At 39.1% G+C, this 20916-nt stretch overlaps 2 protein-coding genes across 4 annotated transcripts; one reads left to right on the forward strand and one right to left on the reverse strand.

The window, feature by feature from the left end:
- Window positions 1-1670: 1670 nt before the first annotated feature.
- LOC101746827 (B9 domain-containing protein 1) lies at window positions 1671-4740 on the reverse strand. The gene is made up of 3 exons (XM_004921938.5): window positions 4288-4740; window positions 2814-3041; window positions 1671-1946 (listed from the first exon to the last, which is right to left on the reverse strand). Exons 1-3 carry the CDS (start codon window positions 4535-4537, stop codon window positions 1834-1836), a joined length of 591 nt encoding a protein of 196 aa, XP_004921995.1. The 5' UTR covers window positions 4538-4740; the 3' UTR covers window positions 1671-1833.
- A 145-nt stretch (window positions 4741-4885) lies between these two features.
- LOC101743204 (uncharacterized protein CG5098) lies at window positions 4886-20899 on the forward strand. Of its 3 annotated transcripts, XM_038016796.2 has the most exons (9): window positions 4891-5187; window positions 5290-5512; window positions 7212-7346; window positions 7567-7667; window positions 9886-9968; window positions 10360-10622; window positions 11507-12403; window positions 12659-12891; window positions 18121-20899. In XM_038016796.2, exons 2-9 carry the CDS (start codon window positions 5438-5440, stop codon window positions 18428-18430), a joined length of 2097 nt encoding a protein of 698 aa, XP_037872724.1. In that variant the 5' UTR covers window positions 4891-5187; window positions 5290-5437; the 3' UTR covers window positions 18431-20899. The 3 variants fall into 3 exon arrangements, with proteins under 3 accessions (XP_037872723.1, XP_037872726.1, XP_037872724.1); XM_038016795.2 differs by having other exon boundaries at window positions 4886-5512; XM_038016798.2 differs by having other exon boundaries at window positions 4886-5509.
- The last annotated feature ends 17 nt before the right edge of the window (window positions 20900-20916 follow it).

A 20916-nucleotide genomic window follows, 5' to 3' on the forward strand; every position in this document is an offset into this window, starting at 1 on the left:
GAAACGATATGAAAGAGGTTCTCTTGAAATCACATAGCGAAAGGACAACGTAAGTTTTACATTTAGTCCGTAAGTTATTTCACCTCACACACCGTAATCCGCATTACGTTCTTCTCCAATGCGTTTCAATTAAGAATCTGCACGGACCTGCGCCATATTGTGACGTCATAGCTGTCAAATCGAAAAAAAAATAGGTAACTTCAGTAAAAAAGATAAAAGGTAACGTAACGTCAGTAAAAGATAAAGGTAACGTCAGTAAAACAGGTATGTACATACATCGCGGCATCCGTTGCATATCCTAGTGGTGGGAGGGAGCTATGAACCTCCTGACAATAAACATCGTAATACGTGCTCCGAAACATCGTTCTCATTTCATTCGTATTCGAAACAAATCTTGATGACGTCAAAGTCAACAAAAAGTTCCGCGATTTTCAAATTCGATGCGCAAAACATTGAATGGATCATTTAAAAAGAAGAAAAAAAAAAAGACAACTTCCGAATTTTGGCGCACAGAATCGGCCCGTTGAGTTTCCCGCCGAATCTTCTTAGCGGGTCATAATTATGAACCGGTGATAGATGTATTCGCAAGCCGAGTGACCCCGAACGGTTAGAGCTCCCGCGGAGAAACTCGATAGTTCGTTGTGTGTTTACGTCCATAACACAAAAAAGTTCAAATAACTTTTCAGAAGAGTGTTTGCTTCTTAATTAATTTATATTTTGGTCTTGAATTATTTGTGGAAGTCCAGAGAAGGTTTAAAACATGAAAATGCTCGGAATTAAATATAAATAACAAATTTGTTTTCCCTTTGATGTGCCCCCCGTCGGACGGATCTTTTGTTTGTTTTAAGTTTATTTTATGCAAAAGTTTAGGTCTTTTATTTATCGATTGAGGCACTACGAAATCTGCCGGGTGAGCTAGTTATGAATAAAACTAGATTTCTAGAGATATTTTTGGTAACTAAGACCTAATTAAGACTAAGACTTTTTTAATCCCTTATTAAGGTCAAGTCTTATTTTTATTTTAATATGAAAATGATATTATGAATTGAAATGAAGGTGATTTGATTGAAAGATAATCTTAGTAAAATGGTGGTCATTTACTGAGACTTTTTCATTGATCTTTTTGGAGGATCCCGAGAAGTTACGTCCAGCGGCTTTGTTTCATTTTCCCACATTTGTGCACTTTCACAGTTAATAAACCACCATTATTACACATTTAGACGAAATAAAACAAATTACACAACTTCACTCATCGCGTTCCCGCCAAAAACTCCGATTTTTAGAAAAGCGAAAAAATAAAGGAAACTCTACGACTGTTTTTATCAATTTATTATGGTTATTATGTGCAGGTTGTGTAGACTATGTTTATGGTGTAAATATTCTCATGAATGAAGAAACTCTTAGAGGGTAAAACAGGGAGACCAGCTTCCAAAATTACCTTAGTTATTAATAAACTAAAATTACAACTTTTTTGTTGTATTTAAACTTTAAACCAATTATATTTTTATTTGTAAATAAAACGTTGATACCTACATTTTCTTATTGAAGTAATGAAATGAGCACTACCTAACTATGTGCCTTATATTAAAACAAACAGTTTTTTTTGTAATAAATTCAAGCAAAATAGATAAATCAGTGCCTAAATAACATAAAAATAATAAAGTAAACAATTAGTAGTGAAATCTTATTTTATTCATCCATAAAGTTAAGTCCGTTTCATTTTTGTTTAAATTAAAAACTCAAATAATTATCTCGCTAGGTTGAGCATTAAAAAACATATTTCTTATTATGATTGTCCGTGATATTGGTTTTTTAGTTTATTTGTTATAGATTTTATGAATATTTAGTGTAGGCTGGCGGTTCATTGTCGTAGCCCAGTTTTCTGAGGTCCTTGGACACCATCGTGGCCGACACCGTCACGGTTCCTGACGATTGTGTTCTTAACACTGGAATACAATGCAATGCACGTTAACTTGTTTTAGATTTTCGAAAAACGCATAAAAGTCGTTGCAACATGAATTCAATATCAATATCTTCTACGTAACTTTTTAATAAAATATTACTTTTTATAAGATTAAAATGTAACTTTGTAATAAAATTTATTAAAACCATTGATTGCTGAGAGATATTTCTTTAGCACTCTCATTTTTACCAATAACATAATGAAACACAGGGACAAATTACAGAACGGTACAACGTTAGTAGAGCCGGTCGGGTCAGACGTATTCGCGATTAACCCTTTGCACTCGATAGGTGAGTATCGCTCAACACATGACTTAATAACAAACGACAGTAAAAACAGTGTGTTTGGTGGGAGGTTTTTAACGTTCTCGATATCGTAAAAGTTAACTCAAAATTGTATGGAATTGGAACATTTGCCTACGTTTGCCGCTAGGGGCGCTGTTCCAACTGCATACTTGAGTTAACTTTTACGATATCGAGAACGTTAAAAACGAGTTTTACACTTTAGTCGTCTTGGCCTAAAGGATAAGACGTCCGGTGCATTCGTATGTAGCGATGCACCAGTGTTCGAATCCCGCAGGCGGGTACCAATTTTTCTAATGAAATATGTACTTAACAAATGTTCACGATTGACTTCCACGGTGAAAGAATAACATCGTGTAATAAAAATCAAACCCGCAAAATTATAATTTGCGTAACTACTGGTGGTAGGACCTCTTATGAGACCGCACGGGTAGGTACCACCTCCCTGCCTATTCCAGCCGTGAAGCAGTAATGCATTTCGGTTTGAAAGGGTTACAAAGGGTTAAAATGTGTATGGTATAAATAAATAGATCAGTAAATAATCGTACTGTAATTATCCTTTCCGTCGGCCAACATCTTCGGGTCGTTCAACTCTGGATACCGGCCGGTGAGCCAGGCTACCCACTCGCCGAGTACCGTGGCTGGCTTCGGACGTAGGAGCGGTGACGTCACGCATCGCCTACCCGCTGTCGGGGGCAGTAGCACAACAGCGTACCCCCGCAATGTATCTCCGGTTATGAAATTACGGGCTTTCACGGTTATAACAAGTTGGGGCCCTGGCAAAACATTCATATTTCAAGAAAACGACACAAACTTTTGTTTTAGACAAAACATGGTTTTCTTTTTAAATATGAAGGATTACTGGTGGCCCGGAGGCCTGTCTAATTTCACCAGGATAGGTGGTTGAGCAAAGGCTCAGCCAGGAGGGGTGGGATTTGCTAACAACTACCTGAGCGCTTCCAAAGGCAACCTAACAACTCTAGAGCTGCTGCTTCGTGAATGAATCTACTACCGGATCGGAATCGCGGCCCACTGAGAAGATCCGACGAGAAACTCAGCGAGCTGATGTTTAGGTTGGGTTGCACGACGAACTCTGCCGAATTCGACGATTACGGTTACCGGGATTCCTAAGCCTGGTCCTAGAGCTGAAGGCATCAATGCAAGAGCTATTGGATCTGATAGATCCGTACAGACGTGTCTAAAGTATTTTTTTCTGGTGGTAGAACCTCTTATGTGTCCGCACGGGTAGGTACCACCACCCCGCCTATTTCTGCCGTGAATCAATAATGCGTTTTAGTTTGAAGGGTGGGGCAGCCGTTGTAACTATACTGAAACCTTACAACTCATATCTCAAGGTGGGTGGCGCATTTACGTTGTAGATGTCTATGGGTTCCAGTAACCACTTAACACCAGGTGGGCTGTGAGCATTTCCACCCACCCATCTAAGTAATAAAAAAAACATGGTAGGAGATTAAATGATTGTCATCGGATACCGGTCCTAATGGTGACAACAACATGCTTGCCGTCAGCCACCCTAAGATACAAGGTTTTAATGTTGTGCGATGGTCACTACCCACAAATTGCAACGCATGACTGCTTAGTCGTAAATATGGGCAGGGCGGACTGACGCAGGAAGAACTAATATAATGAATTGTACACGTTCAATGAATCATGTAGGGTAGATTTGATGATATTTTTGATTAGACGCTCCCGTGCCACAATTAAGCTTAAAGGATTATATCGAACAACGTAGAGACATTGCAATCGATAAAGGTCTTGGTAAATGCGACCGGATGATTGGCTTTCAGGTGGACAGGGTGAGCTGCGAGGAAGGTGTCGCTTCGCCCTTCTCTATCGTCTGAATTCCGTCTCATTCATAACTCGAACGCGTGTTGACGTGAGAGACAGGGTATTTTAGTTAATTCAACTCCGAATTGTACACGGCACCCACCCACCCAACTACCAATCACCAAATCGTAAAAGACTTTGTATCAAAAAAGCATAAAAGTCCACTTTACTTACACCCATACACATTAGTGCTTCCGAAAGTCATTTCTATAGGCATGTTGATAACAACTCTCTCTGGGTTGATCCCGGGGCGTGACAATTGACTCGTTCCTGAAGGAAGACCCGTGATAGGCTCCCAATCCGGACCCCATACCACTTCATACTGAATATAAAGATATTCATCGAATATTCCGGAAGGAAACGTTACGTGTTCAATTTGACCGCTAAAAGACACTAAGAATTTGGTTATCTCGGTACTTTTCATTGATCTATTTTATTTTCTATAATGTTCAATACTCATATACATATATTATTATGTACGAAGTTTCAACCAGTTTCAAGTTCGTGACAAGTCCGTTCAAAAGTATTCAAAACAAAGCAGCTGTTGCCATAGAAACGACCTTGACGGTGTTGCCAATCAATAGCCACACTGGTGCGTGACCGATAAAGATTTAAAGAGAGGAGCAAGAACTAAATAGAAATGTATGAAGAAGTCTTTAGATTTTTCAAAAAAAAATACACTTGAGGTAAAAATAAAAATATAGCTTCCGGTTTTTTTTAACCAAAGACAATAGAGTACAACGTTTCCGCTGTGCTGTTTGGTCGACACTTTTTAAAATTTATTCACAAGATGGCGCTGTCGTTGCTTTCAAATCCAAATCGGCCACCATTGTGAAGGCGAATCTATCACTTACTTGAATTATTTCAGTGATTTTAGTTGTATTTACAGCAGAAACTTGACTTTAAACTGCTTTGATTAAAGTCACTATCTTATTGTTGAGCAAATGCTAGCCTATATTTTACCGGGAAGTGTTTATTTTCAAAATCAAAATGCGTTCAAAATGTCACGCGAAGTGAGCATCGGAATCGTGAACACCATACCATGCACTAAATAAATTTCGTTTTCTTTAAACTGTATGTATGTTGAGTGTAAAAAAGTAGCTATCGCTATCCGTGATTCATACGGCATGTTAAGTGTGAACGAAGTTTGGGATTGCACACATGAGATTGTTTCAGAAGTTTCTGTACACGTCGTAAGCGATCTGAGTTACGCGGGCGAAGGCTTCAAAGTTGCCGGCATCATTATGGTGGACTGAGACAGTGTCTGTTGACGACATAGTGCTGAATAGGAATTGTCGAAATCGGAGCGACTGCCCCGTGCATCATGTCTGGCGGATCGCAACACAACCCGAATGGTCGGCAATCACAATTGGGCCCCGGTTGGAGCCCCCTTCAGGTGGTGCTTATTATTCATTAATTACCGCAACTAACTTATCGAGTTTCACAATACTCGACGGAAGTTACATTATATCCTTACGTTAGAAATGTGAATGATAAATGCTGTTTATTAATTATTTTTCTATGAACGTGTCTTTGTGCGTGTCGTGAATCGTTGAAGTAGGTATGTAGTACACACCAATCAGCTGTTTGTATTGACAGGTGTAAATCTGTTGCAATTTCATAATATAACAACAATAAATTTAAACGAAGGTCAATTGGAAAATTGTGATACTGCACACAATAATCTCACTTTCAGCTCATAATTGTTAAATGTTAAGTAAAGAATATAAAATTGGAGGTTACTTTATTTTGAGAAACTTAAGTTACTAGTCATATTTCCTATATATTTTACTGTTGTTGTTTTTTTTAATCAAGATCAATCTACACAATTTGTGACAAATGGTAGCCTAAAATTATTAACATAAGTAACTAAGTTCGTTAATTTAATGAGAACAAGAAGAAAGTGCTTTATGGAATTATTTGAAATGCTCCTGTCATCTCCATTTGCACGACCCATTGTAGAGTTTGTACCTAATTTATGGAACAGCTGTGCTTTCTATGGTGCACTTCTAGAGAACATTATTGCCATATAGTATCTTATTTTGAACAAACTATTAACTACTCTCCATGCTGTTTCTCTCGCACTGTGCTGTCTTTCTTCAAAGCAGGTTTTAAAACCTTCAGGGAGACTCAACAACCTGCCAGTACTCCTACTGTTATTAATATCCATGAGTGCAATGCTGATCACTCACAAATTAGGTGTGCCATTTCCCTTAAATTAAAACTATCAAATATGATTTTTTTTTAAAACTGAATAAAAAAAACAAGTGTATTGCTAACACAGAATCTCCTTTTACTGCAATAATATATTCATATTACCAGTTTCTGTAACTATATGAAATATTTACTTTGACAATGTTGTTGAGTCAAGTTCAAATATTGATTTCTTATATCTAAAAGAAAATTAAAATACTGATAACGTTATATGTGCCTAACATTCAACTGAATTTTGTCTGAAACAGCTCTATGTTTTAAGTAATATGTTTAAAAAAAAACTCCTAATCATCTGTTTAAATACTTTAAGAAACTTAAAGTTATATGTAAGACTTCAAACTGTGTCTACAAATTTAGACAATATATGAACAAGACAGTTGTTCTAATGAAAACAAATGTAAAAGTTACTATTTTATTGATTCCTGTTCTTCTATTTCTCATGTTGCTCTACCTACATTAAATAGCTGTTATTGTTTTCCAGTAAATTTGAGACACAGGACTTGCCCTATATTTAGGGCGAGAACACTATTTCCTCTATCCATTCCCCTTATTCTTCCACGAGCATTATTCATGTTGCAAGCCCTTTGAGGATAGAGGTAAGATAGCCACTGTCCCAAAACCACTTTACCCTCATGGTTTCAGGTGGGTAGGTCACCTTTAAAATCAAATGTCGATTTAGTTCTATCTGTAATAAATAAATAATACTTAATAAGATTCAGAAAAATAAATTTACTAAACTAAAATAATGAGTGACTGACAAAGTAGAAAAATATAAGATGTGATAACAGAAGCTCTTGATTATAGTTGATTGTTACAAATGAATTGTTTGTCTATGTTATTCCTTTCTTTTAAAACAATATAAGAAGAAAAATTAAAAAAAACAGTTGCAGATGGCGAATCTCCTAGCGAGAGCCCCTCAGGCGCACATGGCGTCTGATCGTGGAGTGACGTGGCACACACCGACGCCACCACCACACCTGTACCATGTGCCGGCGCCTTCGCCCCCTGATCCGCTACAGGTACATGACCTAATTAAAAGCACCAACCTCAATTCTGACCTAATTAAAAGCACCCACCTCAATTCTGATTGTCATTTACAGAACCTGTACAACATATTAAAGCCCAGTATTTAAAAAATCCGTATTGATCATTCATAATAGCAATGCTACAAAGAACACCTTATTTATTGTGAAATTACATTATAACAATAATCTAATTTGTAATATTTAAATGTTTCAGGCCATGAAGAATGCGGGCAGCAACTCTGTATTCCGACACACAGCTACCCCTCCGGAGATGTTCAGACACACACCAACCCCACCAGATAAACATCTCATTAGGTTGGTGTGGAACCAATAATAACAATACAGACGGGAGAAAGCGGACATGTCCTAACTTGCATTTTGGTCTAAATCACTTTGTAACCATATATCTTATAGTAGCATTTGCCCGCGACTCTGTCCGCGTGGAATAGTTACTTTGGCATAACGCAAAATTTTCCCTGACTTCATTTATGTAGCAAGTGAAAATATTTTTGAATTATAGAATGTTAAGGAGCTATTTAAACCCCTATTTTGGAAGATAACAATAAATTTGTTGTTCGACTTGTTTTGGCCTTACCGTGATGTTCCATAGCCTTTCTCAATAAATGAGTTATCTAACACTGAAATAATTTTTCAAATCGGACCAGTAGTTCCTGAGATTAGTGCGTTCAAACAAACAAACTCTTCAGCTTTATAATATTAGTATAGAATTATAGATGTAAGGTTCTGATGTAAAGTTGGGTTTTTCGACAATTCCGCTTTTTTCCGTCGATATGTTTAATATACATGAGCATTAATCATTGACGTCATGACTACATGGCATAAAGCAGTTAAAATAATTTAGGAAACAAATACCAAACTACAAATATCAGGCTACCTAATTGTAATATCTAAATATTATTGGCTCAGTGCAAGAAACACTGAATGGTCCTAACAGTGGCCTCAAAATGTTGTTAATGATTGAGCCAACCTCTTCTCTGGTGTTTATTGGACCCATAAAATATTAAAGCATGAATAGTGACATCTGCCTTAAGGCATGGCCTGATCTTCAATAATACATGCTTCACAACAGAAACAGGCAAGCTGCTGATACAGATTCACAATGGTACCATGAGTACTCTTCATTTCAGTGATAATAACTTTAACTTTTGGGGGCACTGAACTGACATACTTTTACTTATACATTAAATAAACCTCAAGTAGATTGCTAATGACAGATTGCACTAAAAAGTCTATCCAATTTTTTAAAGTAAATGCATAGCTAAATTGTTCAATTTATAGATGAATCTTGCATTCATGGTGTACTGAACTGGTACTGTAAATCATGAAATACATACACAAAAAGATGATTTGTGTTTTGTAGAGAAACCTTACTTATCTTTTTCTTTAAAATGTGACAATTAGTTTTTTCACTATTACCATACTTAATATTGAATATTTATTTTGAAAATTTACCCACCACAGTTATAAACTTATTGGGGTTAGAGAAAGTATAATACATGGTAAACTGAAATTGACAAGGCCACTTTTTGAACAGTTTTTAAATTTTCAATAGCAGCTCTAGAGTCAGTACTACAATTGATTTTTATCATGGCCTCAACAGTTAGAAAAGCTTTCATTCCACCTTCGATGACTTCAAATTATCTGCGTAAAAAGAAAATATATTCATAAGCGCCCTTAAAAACCAGTATACTTGGGTATTATTAAATATTGGTTATTATTATTAAGTATATAAAAAGCGAACTACAAAGTGTTATGTAATAATTAATACTCATTGTGACACAAAAATGAGCCATAACCTCGTAAGAATTGAAACACTTTTTTAGCGGTAGGCAGCGGCTTGGCTCTGCCCCTGGCATTGCTGAAGTCCATGGGCGACGGTAACCACTCACCATTAGGTGGGCCGCATGCTCGTTTGCCTACAAGGGCATAAAAAAAATATGGCCGATCAACCAGAATTCTGGTCACAAGTTATGATAATAAATAGAAGACCATGTTCACATTCCTGAGTTATCAATATTCAAATCATTTTATGTCAATTAGCCAACCACAATGTAATAATAAGTTGATAATTGTTTTGTGGACAACCACACAAATTAGATTTAAGCTAGTTCATTTTATCATGTTTTTTTTTATATACACTGGAATGTGAAGATAAAGTACTCTAACATTTTAATATTGTTTTCCGAAATATTTGTTAATAGTTCTTCAGTAGATATGATTTAAGACATTTGTGGTAGGGGTATGATGTTGCCGTATTATTTTATTTCCTCATCCTTGGAATACTATGTAATCTTTTTTGTCTTAATGTTTCTAACAAAGTGTATACTGGGAGATAGGTATTTAATATAACATAACATAAAGTTAAAAAAAAAGATTTTGCAACTGAAACCAATTAAATCAACTATGGTAAAATGGTTTCTGCAGCTGAGAGAAATAGTAGTAATAATACATTTTTCCCTAATGAAGCTATGAAATGAAATGGTGAAGTAACTTAATGATTCATTTTGTTCAGACATACTCCTTCTCCGGGCGACGTGAAGACGGGAGTCGCCTTACCTCCAGTAGAATTGTACTCGCACCTGGGTCCAGCTAGAGGTGAGACCATTTCTTATTATTGGGAATTAATTAATTATTTGTAAATTAAAAAAAACTAACGACTCTTGTTAATTGTTCTGCCTAATTGCTTCTCTTTAAAAATTGCTGGTTTGGATAATGCCATTGTCAAATATCCAAATATTATTTTAAACATAACCGTCCAATATTGCGCAAGCGCAAGTTTGAAGAGTGGAGCAGGTATTGTACTGTAAAAACGAACACTTCAGAACTCATATCTCAAAGTGGGGGGCGGCGTTTTGTTGATGTCTGGGTTTTGGTAATTATATAACACTAGGTAGGCTGTGAGCTCGTCCACCCACCTAAGCAATAAAAAAATAATCATTCTTGGAGTCTGCGATCTTGATCTCTAAATCAAACATATGTTCGACAGATAAGGTAGTCCGGGCAGAAGATTTACTGGCATACGCCCGTGTGGGCGTGGACCTGTCCGTGGCGGGCGCGCGGGCCAACGGCGGCGGCGCGCTGTCCGTGCGGGACGCGCCCACCATCAACAGCCTGGTGGGGCGCGGCGCCGCCCGCCCGCCGCACGCGCGCGTCGACGCGCTGCTCGAGCGCCTCGCGCCCGCCTCCCCGCACTCCGTCATCGTGCACTCCAGGGTCGCGCCCACGCCCTCGCCGCCCTCCTCCGACGAGGTGCCGCGTCACGCATTCTTTTTTTTTTTTTTTTTTTTTTATTGCCTTTGTAGGCAGACGAGCCTACGGCCCACCTGATGGTAAGTGGTCACCGTCGCTCATGGACGTCAGCAATGCCAGGGGCAGAGCCAAGCCGCTGCCTACCATAAAGAACTCTCCGCAAGCCTCGTTTGAAGAAGGACATGTCATAGCGCTCGGAAAACACCGTGGAGGGGAGTTCATTCCAAAGCCGGATGGTACGTGGCAAAAAAGATCTTTGGAAACGCACTGTCGATGAACGCAGCGGTTCCAGATAATATGGATGAACTCTGCTCCGATGGCGGGAGGTGCGATGATAAAAAGGAGATGAAGGAATCATCTCGAATAATTCCTCAGAGCATTCCCCATGGACCATGCGGTATAAAACACAGAGAGAACCGAAGTCCCTCCGTAGACCCAGAGGTTCCAAGCGATCCGCGAGAGCAGGACTATCGACCATCCGAACAGCCCGTTTCTGTATGGAGTCAAATGGAAGTAGCTGGTATTTGGGAGCCCCGGCCCAGAGGTGAGAGCAGTACTCCACGCGAGGTCGGACCTGCGCTTTATAAAGCGCAAGTCTCTGTCCAGGCGTGAAATACCGCTTCGCTCTGTTGAGAACTCCCAACATTTTAGAGGCCAATTTGGCTTTACCTTCCAAATGACTCCGAAACTGGACATCGCTCGAAATATCGACCCCCAGAATCCCGATACTCGCGGAAAGCTGCAGGGATACTCCTTGAAATTCCGGCGCCATGACAAAAGGGTCCTTCTTCGCAGTGAAAACATTCATTCCGCATTCATGTTTTAAAACCACCCACGCCATGCCTAATCCCGAGATTAACCTATTTTGTAAATGTAATTTCCAGGATTCTGCAGATTCGTGCGGTGCTCCACCTGGCTCCAAAAGAAAACGGAAACCGGAACGCACGATCCGCGTCCCGGTGGTTCCCCCTCCTCCTGCGCCCCCTGCGCCTGCTGAGCCCCCTCGTGCCGCGCCGCCCCTACAGAACGGCGACGTGGAGCGCGCCCACGACGTGGCGCCCGACAAACCCCCCTCCCCGCCACCCCCCGACCCACATGCGAGAAGAAAAACGCGCTCAGGATCCGCAGAGACGATCGACGACATAGCGGCAATGATCGCGAGTACGGATCGAACGGCAGAGCCAGAGCCTGAGCCGCCGGCGCCCCCCGAGCCGGAGCCAGTCGTCACTGTCGACAAACTCGAGAGCATCCTCGCGAGTCCTGAACCAGATAAGCCCTGCGAGCTGGAACCTGAACCTGAGCCGGAGCCTGCCCCCTGTGTCCCGGCCGCCCCTCGCCGCCGTAGCCTACGCACCTCTAACCCTGACGCCCCTAACGTGCCCGTTGAGTCACCCTCCGAGGCCAAGCCTGCCGAGCCCGACGCCACGGAGGCCCGCAGCGCCGAGCCCACCGCCTCCACGTACGTCGATGTAGAAAATCAACTCGAAAAAATGTTCGCCGGACTAGATGGGAACAAATCTGATCCCGACTCGACGCGACCCGCTGAGCCTAATCAAGACATCCCTGCGACGCCCGCTGTTGCCAAAAAACGACGCAAGTCTGCGCCTGCGCGGGGGGAGCGGCGGGCGGCCGCGCGGAGCGACGAGGGGTGCCGGCGGAAGGGGCCGCGGAAGAAAAGCGAATCGAGTCGTGCACGGAAAAGCAAAGACATCACCGTCAGGGACGCGTATGACTCCGGCAGCAACGCCAGCTCAAGTCGATCCAGAGGGCCCTACATTCAGGTGAGCCATGTGTACCCCGTCTATATTATATTTTTATATCAGAATAACGATAAGAAGTAACTGGTATGGAAGTATCTGGACTCTTCAACAGTTGCAGTAGTGAATACGATACGATTGCAAAAGAAAATCATTATAGCGCTTTTGTTTCAATGGAATGTTGACCTCAGCTTCACGTCTCATCACAAGGGTGAAGGTACCGATGTACCAGTTCAATTATGAGCGAGGTTCATTAAAAGAGTGCAACGGTGTGTCCAGATCCGCGGGCCGCGCTCCACGGCGGGTCGCTCGGAGGAGGAGCGGCGCGCGGCGCGGGGGGCGGCGCGGGGCGCGGCGCGCGGGCTGCACGCCAGCACGCTGGGCCCGCGCTACGACGCCGCCACGCCCGACGCGACCTGGGTGTGCGCCTTCTGCCAGCGGCGCCCGCACGACGCCGCGCTCGGGGACCTCTTCGGGCCCTACGCTATGGACGACGACTGCGACGATTACAGGTTCCGAACGTCAAAATATCTATTATATTTATTAGTATGTTAATACGTCAAGTAAATCATATAACTATACTTGAGACCTTAGAACTTATATCTCAAGGTGGGTGGCGCATTTACGTTGTGGATGTCTACGGGCTCCAGTAACCACTTAACACCAGGTGGCGTGAGCTCGTCCACCCATCTAAGCAATAAAAAAAAAACATAGCCTTAAAGAGATTGCTGCCTGCAGGCGTCCATCACGTCAAAAGAGACGGTTAACCAACATTTTTGGGTTTACGAGGAGGGTTTTTTTTTAAATTGTTAATATAGTCAAATTTCTTCTGATGCGAACGTGTAACAACGACGTCTTGTTAACCATTTAGCAAGCGTGGAAACGTTAATTAATTGGATGTGGTATTTGGATATTTCCATGAATAAGTCCATGAAAAATTCAATACATTCACCCCGCTTTTCATATAGCAGTATACATATATATATATATATATATATATATTTACATCCTACAATCTTTTTGGCGTCTGCACGTCGTGCATCATTACGACGTCCTCCAGTTCCCATTGCTTTTTTTAACATGTCTTAATGAATATTGCTTAGTTTTTCGATTTCCAGCTCCGTGAGATACGTCATTTTCCGATAATTTTATTTTTCGCGATATTCTTCTTGCGTTCGTGCCGCAACATTTTTGAACCCCGAACCATGGTCATAAATTATAGGCGTCCTGGATATATTGATCGTGATTTACCTATGGAATCGACTATTTAGCGTCCTCATAGGATGGACGACATTTGTAAGTGCGGCGTTGCCAGTTTTATGTTTACTTTCTCTTTCTTTGACAATCGCTTGTCTGTACATTTATACCAATTTCGTCAAATCTATACATATACGGATGCCCGATAATTTTATATAATTTATCTATCTACACGTATTAGTAACAATGGATTTTGAGGAAGCTAAGTACACAAATAGTTTATAATAAGATAAAGAAAATTAAGCTCCTGTCTCTGAGATTTTTACATGAAAAATCGCATGTAGTAGCTAGAATAACAAGCATATAATAATTATGTACATGTTTGTCTAGTCTATTTTTTCATAAATTTAAAACAAGTAGGTATGTAATAACTTCATTTGTGGGTTTAATATAAATATAAGTATGGTAAAATTGGCATTGTATCCTACTATGGCCTGAACCAATATTAGGTATACTTAGTCTTGTAGTTTAGTTTGAAATACGTACTCAACAAATGTTCACGATTGACTTCCACGGTGAAGGAATAACATCGTGCAATAAAAATCAAACACGCAAAATTATAATTTGCGTAATTACTGGTGGTAGGACCTCTTGTGAGTCCGCACGGGTAGGTACCACCGCCCCGCCTATTTCTGCCGTGAAGCAGTAATGCGTTTCGGTTTGAAGGGTGGGGCAGCCGTTGTGACTATACTGAGACCTTAGAACTATATCTCAAGGTGTGTGGCGCATTTACGTTGTAGATGTCTATGGGCTTCAGTAACCACTTAACACCAGGTGGGCTGTGAGCTCGTCCACACATCAAAGCAATAAAAAAAAAATAAAAAAAAATAGTCTGGCCATAAATACTGTTACAAAGGAAAACAAAAAAAAATCTATGGCAAATAACATTTATTACTTTGACAGTGTGTTAGTTTAATACATAAATATAAAACAATTTAAAGTATAAAAAGCTTATTCGAAGTAGTCTCCATTGGCTGCAATACAGTCCTTTAAACATTGAGGCCAGTTATCAATAAAAGCACGCACTCTTTCCATGGGAACATTTTGCACTGCCAATCCTACGGATTGTTTTAGGGACTCCAAATTATCAAGGCGTTTAGAGCAAGCTGTACTCTCTAAAACTGACCATAAATCATAATCCAGCGGATTAAGATCGGGTCTAGACGACGGCTAGTCTTCAGCTCTGATGAAGTCCGAAACGTTCGTTTCCAACCAAGACTGCGTAGACTGAGCTTTATGACCTGGCTCCGAGTCTTGCTGGAAGGACCATTCTTGACTATTGAACATGGTGTTGTTAAGGGGCTTCACTACCTTCTCAAGAATGGTATCTTGATACACTTGTGCCAATGTTTTGATACCTTTTTCACAAAAGTATGGCTCAGTCACTCCTTCATAGCTAATATCCCACCAAGCCATCACTGAAGTCGGATAGTGCCTACGTTGCACTCGACTAATTGGGAAGCTTCCTTAGAGCTTTGAGCATAAATACGGTCATTTTGTTTGTTAAAATGTTGCTCAATTGTAAAAAGTTTTCTCATCCGTAAACAAAATTTTTATATGACCTCCCTTTGCGTACCGCTTCAGTAGTTGTTTCGATTTTACTACCCTATTCTCTTTTAAATTATCAGTTAAGAAATGACTAGTACGTCTCTTATAGGCTGCAAGTCCTAAGTCATCTTTTAAAATACGCGACATGGTTTTAGGTGCTGTCTTCGTCTCCCGAGATAAAATATTTTGCTTTCGGACAGGATTTTTTCGAATTCTTTCCCTTACTGCTTTGACCACCTTTTTCGTACGAGCACTACGTGGACAGTCAAATCTTTTTCTGTCACAAGCAGAGGAGGTCTCATTGCATCTATTCATAGCCCGGTACACAAACATTTTACTAATACCAAGCGTATAGAGAGTTTTAAAAATTGCATTTGGCTCCATACGTACTTTGTGTAATGCAATCACAGCGATTCGGTTCTCTTTATCATCCCACTCCATTTTAATATCGCAAAATATTGTACAATGTATTGGCGCCAAAATGAGAAAACTCAATGAGCAATCATATAAAAATGACAGATTCCAAATTCAAATGTAATATTTTTTATTATTTTTAATTGTAACAGTATTTACGGCTAGACTAAGTATATACGGACGCCTAATAGGTATATACGGACGCCTAATAGCTATATACGGACGCCTAATAGCTATATACGGACGCCTAATAGCTATATATGGACGCCCAATAACCTGGCTACTTTAATTATAAAAATACGGCAGTATGTGAGGCAGTACTGTTTGGCTACAAGCTACTGTATGATGGAAATACTGTTGCCAATCGTGTTGCACCATATTGGATTATTCCCATTTGTCCACACAGATTTTCCCGGGACAAATGGGAATTATTGGCAGTTGAAAGAAATATTTTTAATCGACTTCTCTTGGCTATCCCACTAGATTTGAATTGGACATCCGTATATACCAATTGAGCATCCGTATATAGCTATTGGTCGTCCGTATAAAGCTACTGGGTGTTCGATTTCTCATTTATTTAAATAATTTACTGAACATATTTAGCAGCTTTATCATCGTGTTTTAATTTACACTCGGTAAGCGGGTGCTGATCTGGCTACACATAGGCACGACTCGGGAGCCGAGTAGTGCCTATATGTTTAAAATAAAATAACTTTATACAGGTGTATTTTTCAAGTGGAAGTGGATGGCCAAATCCGAAATTATGAGCACAAAACGAGTCTCGAGCCCGATTTTGAAGAAAACTACTATAACATCATTGGATTTTCGAAATATCAATATTCCTAGCCAGGAATCGAACTTCGTTATTTTGAAATAAAAGATACACTTGTATTATTACACCATTCGATAGTGTCGGTAACAAGGAAGAAAAATACAGGACGTGTCTTTTTTTTTCAGAATCACCGATTTCGGTTCCTGGCTAGAAATATAGATATTTTTCAAATCCAATTATGCAGTTTCATTTTTCATCAAAATCGGCCTTGAGACTCCTTTGAGCGTTTTTCTTTGTTCTGACTTTTTAAAAGTTTAAATAAACTCGGGCTCCTAATGATACGCAACGCGTACACCACCTACGGCGAATATATTGTTTTGATTAAATATCGTGTGATAAATTGTGATCCAATGTTGCAAACGAGCTGGCAACGTCGCAGTTGTGGACGCCAAATACGCGGATCCATAGTCAGGATCTCCCCGAGATATGCGGCTGTCAATATACGCGCGACAGCAGTGCCACACCTGCGTTACGATTTCGTCGCGAACTGCTTAATATATTATTGCAGCCATTTAAGAGATAATTTGGCTTCTATCGATATTTGTCCTACGGCTAGCCAGGACCAATGGGACGTAAACCCCACTGGCCATCAAAGTGGCGTCCAGTATGCGGACGCCAAAAGCAGGTGGACGCCAGTTTAAATGCATTTTTTTCTTCAGAGGACGTCTAATTGTTTGGAGGATAAATATATATATATATATATATATTGTATATTTAGTATGTGTAAGTAAATTCAGTAAATGCTTGAAGATTTTACAAACTTGATCCCGGGACTACAGTAACAAAGAAGGATCAGAAAACAGGTTGACTTGATGACTGGCGTAAGTCACTTACAATGCAAAAAATTATATCAAATTTTTCATTATTGTTTATAGTGGGTATTTATTTTTTAGTACCTTTAGTTATTTGTGGGAAAGTGATACCGTCAAAATAATATTTTTTAACAAAATTAATACAAAGACAACGCTTATTAGAAAAAGCAACAGCTCATAAGAGTCGACTATTATCAAAGCCGGCAATCTGACTTTTGGACAATGATTGGTAAATCAGAAAAACGAATTATTGACTTTGTATTCATTGGCAGTCACAAAACTCTTCGGAACGACATCTTAGATAAATAACAGGTTAAGTATTAACCTTTATTTAATGCAGGTTTTGAACCGTATTCTTTGAAGGAGACGATTATATTCAAATCAATCTGTATTGACATATCAATAATTTTTTTTGTCCAAATGCACAGATTGCCACCTTTGATATTATACGACTCATAAGAATGTTTTTGTGTATGATGAGGAAAATGACAAAGCTTAATGCTTTGGCAGGGGAGAAGCTCACGGCCGACCTGGTGTGAAGTGCTTTCTGGAGGTCGTAGGCATGAGTGTATATGACATGAGATTTATATCTGGATCATATAGTAATTACTGAAATTATGGTTTTTCGGGTTTGATGTTTATTACACAATATTATTTAGGTACGCCGCGTTTATCGTTTGGCGACCAGGACTTCGTAAATAAAATTGTCAATGTATCAGTCACTGAGGAAAATTACTTTATAAAAATATTTAAGTACCAATAAGTAAGCTGATTTTTCGAGTATTAGTCTTCGTGGGACAACAGTGTCAATCCACGTAAAATAATAAGCCTAATTAAATACTAAAAAAAGCAATGACATGAATTTGTTTGATTTCCAGAAATTCGGAGAGTGAATCTCGAGTGAGTGAGTGGGCGTGGTTCCACGAGGAGTGCGGCGTGTGGGCGCCGGGCGTGGTGGCGGCGGGCGCGCGCGTGTGGGGGCTGGGCGGCGCCGTGCGCGCGGCGCGGGCGGTGCGCTGCAGGGTGTGCGCGGGGGGCGGCGCGCACGTGGCCTGCGCGCTGCGCACGTGCTCCCGCCGCGCACACGTGCCCTGCGCGCGCTCCGCCGCCTGGACGCTGCGGGACCAACACTTCCGCGCGTACTGCCCCGAGCACGCGCCCGCCACGCCCGATGACTCGCCGAATTGAACGATTACTTTTGTATCATGAAAACATTCAGTTATTGTGACATGTGTGAGACAAAATGATATAGTGACTGAGCTATGTGAACTACTTGTTTCTCTCACTAAATTTTCATAATGAAAAAGGAACTATCCAAAGAACTACCTTCCATTGAAAATATCATTAACGCCCATCATCTAGAATATCAATCTGATTGTGTCTGATTTAACAGAAGATCTAAAACTGAAATTGTTACGTTTCAGTAAATTGTGAACGTATGTATAAATGGACGTGTAATTTCGTTCTATCGAAGAATTCTTTTGCGAGAACGCTGTCTTGTAAGTGCCGTATCACATTTTATTTTTATTTTTAAAATAATTTCGTTACTTAATTAAATTGTGACGTTCCGTTTTTTTTTTTATGTAAATATAAAACCAGTTATTACCATTGGTATTATTGTACCTAATATTAATGTAACTAGAATACTTGACATAAAATGATCTGGATATCGTGGATATTGTTTCAATCTGCTAATGAAACTTACAGTGAACGAATGCATTAAGTAAATGGATATTTAATTTTCCATGTATGTGAATATATTGAATGTTTATTCATTGTAAATTAGCGTTAACTTGCCTGTTCCGAAGGAGGACAAGCTGGGAGACTGTCATAATGACTCGACAAGTGATATTTGAGGTAATTTCTTTATTTTCCTTTGATCATAACAAACATATGAATTAACTTGTTTAGTTGCCATTTTAGTATGAGAACTAGTCTAATAGTCTTGTGATTTAAAAAAAAAGTTTCTGATTTTCAAAAACGATATATAAATGTGACGCTGAGTGATAACCGAAGCTCCGATTGAAAAAAATATCGGTAATTACTCATCATTATCCTGCCCTTCTTCCAGTTGCCTGGGGTCGGCGCGACCTTCCATACTCTTCTATCATATACCATTTCTTCGCTCACTTCCCTCTTACCCATATCGTCTTTCACGCAATCCATCAATTTCTTCGGTAATTACTAAACCTGAAAATTGAAACAAATCGATATAACGTGCAGCATTTTCAATTCCACTTTTTTTTCATCATAATAAATAAAACAATCTTTGTTTCAGTACATTCCCATAATATGTTACAAAGATCTTACAGTTGAACTATGTTTAACAATAATGTACTATGTAATTTTACAGACTATACATACGCGTTCATTAATTTTAGTCTGGTACAACACTGCGCTAATCACGGGTTAAATTGGAATACCAGAACAACACTATTGACCAAATGTCGTTATTTTGATTTCCCGCCTAAACGACCAAAATATGGCGTCGAGAGCATTTTATTTATACGATACTCTTGATTAGTTTTGTATTTATTTTGAGACACCAATTTTCTCGAGAACGTAACGGAGGGTTAAATCAAATTTAAATTAATAACGCATTCGTGTGTAGTGCTCTTAAAAATAGTGGTTATTTAATATAAAGTGATTTACGCTTAAATTTGAAAACTGGTAACTCAATGTTTTTTTTTTTTGTTAGACGATCTTTATGATATATTAAACCTTTTTTTAGGATATAATTGGCAGTAGCCAATTACGGAATCGAACTATTTTTTTATTGTTTAAATTTTCGGTTTTTGTGTAAGTATATATTATTTAAAGTAGATTTATTTTGCTTTCTCCTCGTGATTTTATAACGAAGAAATGCGATGTGAATCTGAAATTAACCCAATTTGAACTTTAGTCTTAGAAATTTTTGTTTAAAACGAATTTGAGAAATAAATAAATAAAAAGTACTAAAATAAATATGTTGGTTGTTAAATGTAAAATTTTATACTCATTGCATTTTATCTTGCATAAGGCTGAAACTGTTTTCAAAGAATGCAGTTTAAAAAAAACGCATGTCATCTGAAGTTTCAATCGTGGATAAACCATTGTCTTTGTTATGTTGTTGTCGTCTTAAGAGAATTGTTTTTTAAAAATAATTACCCTACAACTCAACATATGTGTAACGTAAAACTTTGTGTACACAAAAAAAGGAACAGAAAGCTATTTAATTTTAAAAAAAAAGTAAGCGTAGATAATTTTAATTCGAATTAGAAAAAAAAAAGCAACATTGAGTTACCTCGAATAATATCGTGTTGGGGAATAGTGAAGCCTGTATGTGTGTGCGCGAGTTGCATGTGTGCGTCAACGCTTCACGTTGTACTTTAATTCCAGTGAATAGAAGAATAGACTTTATTTAGGAAATGTTAAGGTACAAATTTTATCGTAGGGAGGATCTGGCCAGTCGTAGTTGAACGAATGAATTGTAAAAAATAAATGTGTTAAAATTGGTGTAGTTACGACAGGGACGCACCCGAAGCCTTCTAAATGGTGTAAGATTTTTTTTTTTATCACTTACATGCAAATTGATTACTTTTATTAAGTATGTAATTGTTATAAATTATATTTATCATGACATTATAAGCAAATTTAAATACAACATGTTTAAAATGATTGTCGTTTTATTAATG

This window comes from Bombyx mori, chromosome 17 (genome assembly GCF_030269925.1).
Source record: "Bombyx mori chromosome 17, ASM3026992v2".
Lineage (NCBI taxonomy): Eukaryota > Metazoa > Arthropoda > Insecta > Lepidoptera > Bombycidae > Bombyx > Bombyx mori.

What these genes read in the sequence shown, in the direction of transcription:
- LOC101746827 (XM_004921938.5), bottom strand. Translation starts at nt 4,537, where the DNA reads ATGAAAAGTACCGAGATAACCAAATTCTTAGTGTCTTTTAGCGGTCAA. An exon ending in AAGCACTAATGTGTATGGGT is followed by an intron (nt 3,042 to 4,287) that starts GTAAGTAAAGTG and finishes ATGTTTTGCCAG; the next exon opens with GGCCCCAACTTGTTATAACC. An exon ending in CGACGGAAAGGATAATTACA is followed by an intron (nt 1,947 to 2,813) that starts GTACGATTATTT and finishes ATTGTATTCCAG; the next exon opens with TGTTAAGAACACAATCGTCA.
- LOC101743204 (XM_038016795.2), top strand. Translation starts at nt 5,438, where the DNA reads ATGTCTGGCGGATCGCAACACAACCCGAATGGTCGGCAATCACAATTG. An exon ending in GTTGGAGCCCCCTTCAGGTG is followed by an intron (nt 5,513 to 7,211) that starts GTGCTTATTATT and finishes TAAAAAAAACAG; the next exon opens with TTGCAGATGGCGAATCTCCT. An exon ending in CGCCGCCCTCCTCCGACGAG is followed by an intron (nt 10,623 to 11,506) that starts GTGCCGCGTCAC and finishes TGTAATTTCCAG; the next exon opens with GATTCTGCAGATTCGTGCGG.